The sequence below is a fragment of the Eimeria mitis genome, genomic scaffold (genome assembly GCF_000499745.2).
Source record: "Eimeria mitis Houghton genomic scaffold, Emh_scaff633, whole genome shotgun sequence".
In the NCBI taxonomy this organism is placed as follows: Eukaryota; Apicomplexa; class Conoidasida; order Eucoccidiorida; family Eimeriidae; genus Eimeria; species Eimeria mitis.
Genome location: NW_013574511.1, coordinates 14255 through 14838, shown reverse-complemented (window position 1 = coordinate 14838; position 584 = coordinate 14255). Strand labels below are relative to the sequence as shown.

The window sequence follows — 584 nt, the reverse complement described above, 5'->3', positions numbered from 1 at the left end:
TATATATATATATATATATATATATATATATATATATATATATATATATATATATATATATATATATTGACCTTCGGGTCTAGTGGCCACCCACCGTCCAGATAATTCAGGGATTGAGGTCTTTGGGGAAGTTCACGAATTTAGCGGATATCTAGAAAGGGACACTGCGCATGTGTTCATGTCCCTCGACTGCCTCGAGTTCTTCCGTGCTTTACTAGTTATTGCTTATTTGTGTTTCTTTTTGCAGGCTACATTTACCAGAACTTCATAACAGCTGTGATATTCGTGGCGTTTACGAACCCTTACAACGTCGGTGACAGGGTGCGCATAGACAACGGAGAGGCAATGTATGTCCGCAACATCCACACCTACACCACGGAGTTCGTCACGATCCACTCCAAACCGGTAAGAGAACTTTACCCCGCTTGATATCCTGCATGCAAACACTTCTCTGCAGGCAGAGAATTATTTGCCTGGCGGGAGTGAGACCTGCTGAGCGAACTCGTGGAAGCAAAGTTGGAGACTAAAATGAACCCTGCTAATTCCAGCTGTTGAATATCTTCTCTACATCTCAGAATAGAGTT

At 42.1% G+C, this 584-nt stretch overlaps 1 protein-coding gene across 1 annotated transcript in view; it reads left to right on the top strand.

The window, feature by feature from the left end:
* Positions 1 to 584, top strand: part of EMH_0018340 (uncharacterized protein) — a gene marked incomplete at both ends in the record, with an annotated part of 7245 nt that overhangs the window by 2577 nt on the left and 4084 nt on the right. The window contains one exon of the mRNA XM_013501110.1: positions 248 to 405. Coding sequence (XP_013356564.1) covers positions 248 to 405 — 158 coding nt within the window. The remainder of the gene's footprint in view (positions 1 to 247; positions 406 to 584) is intronic.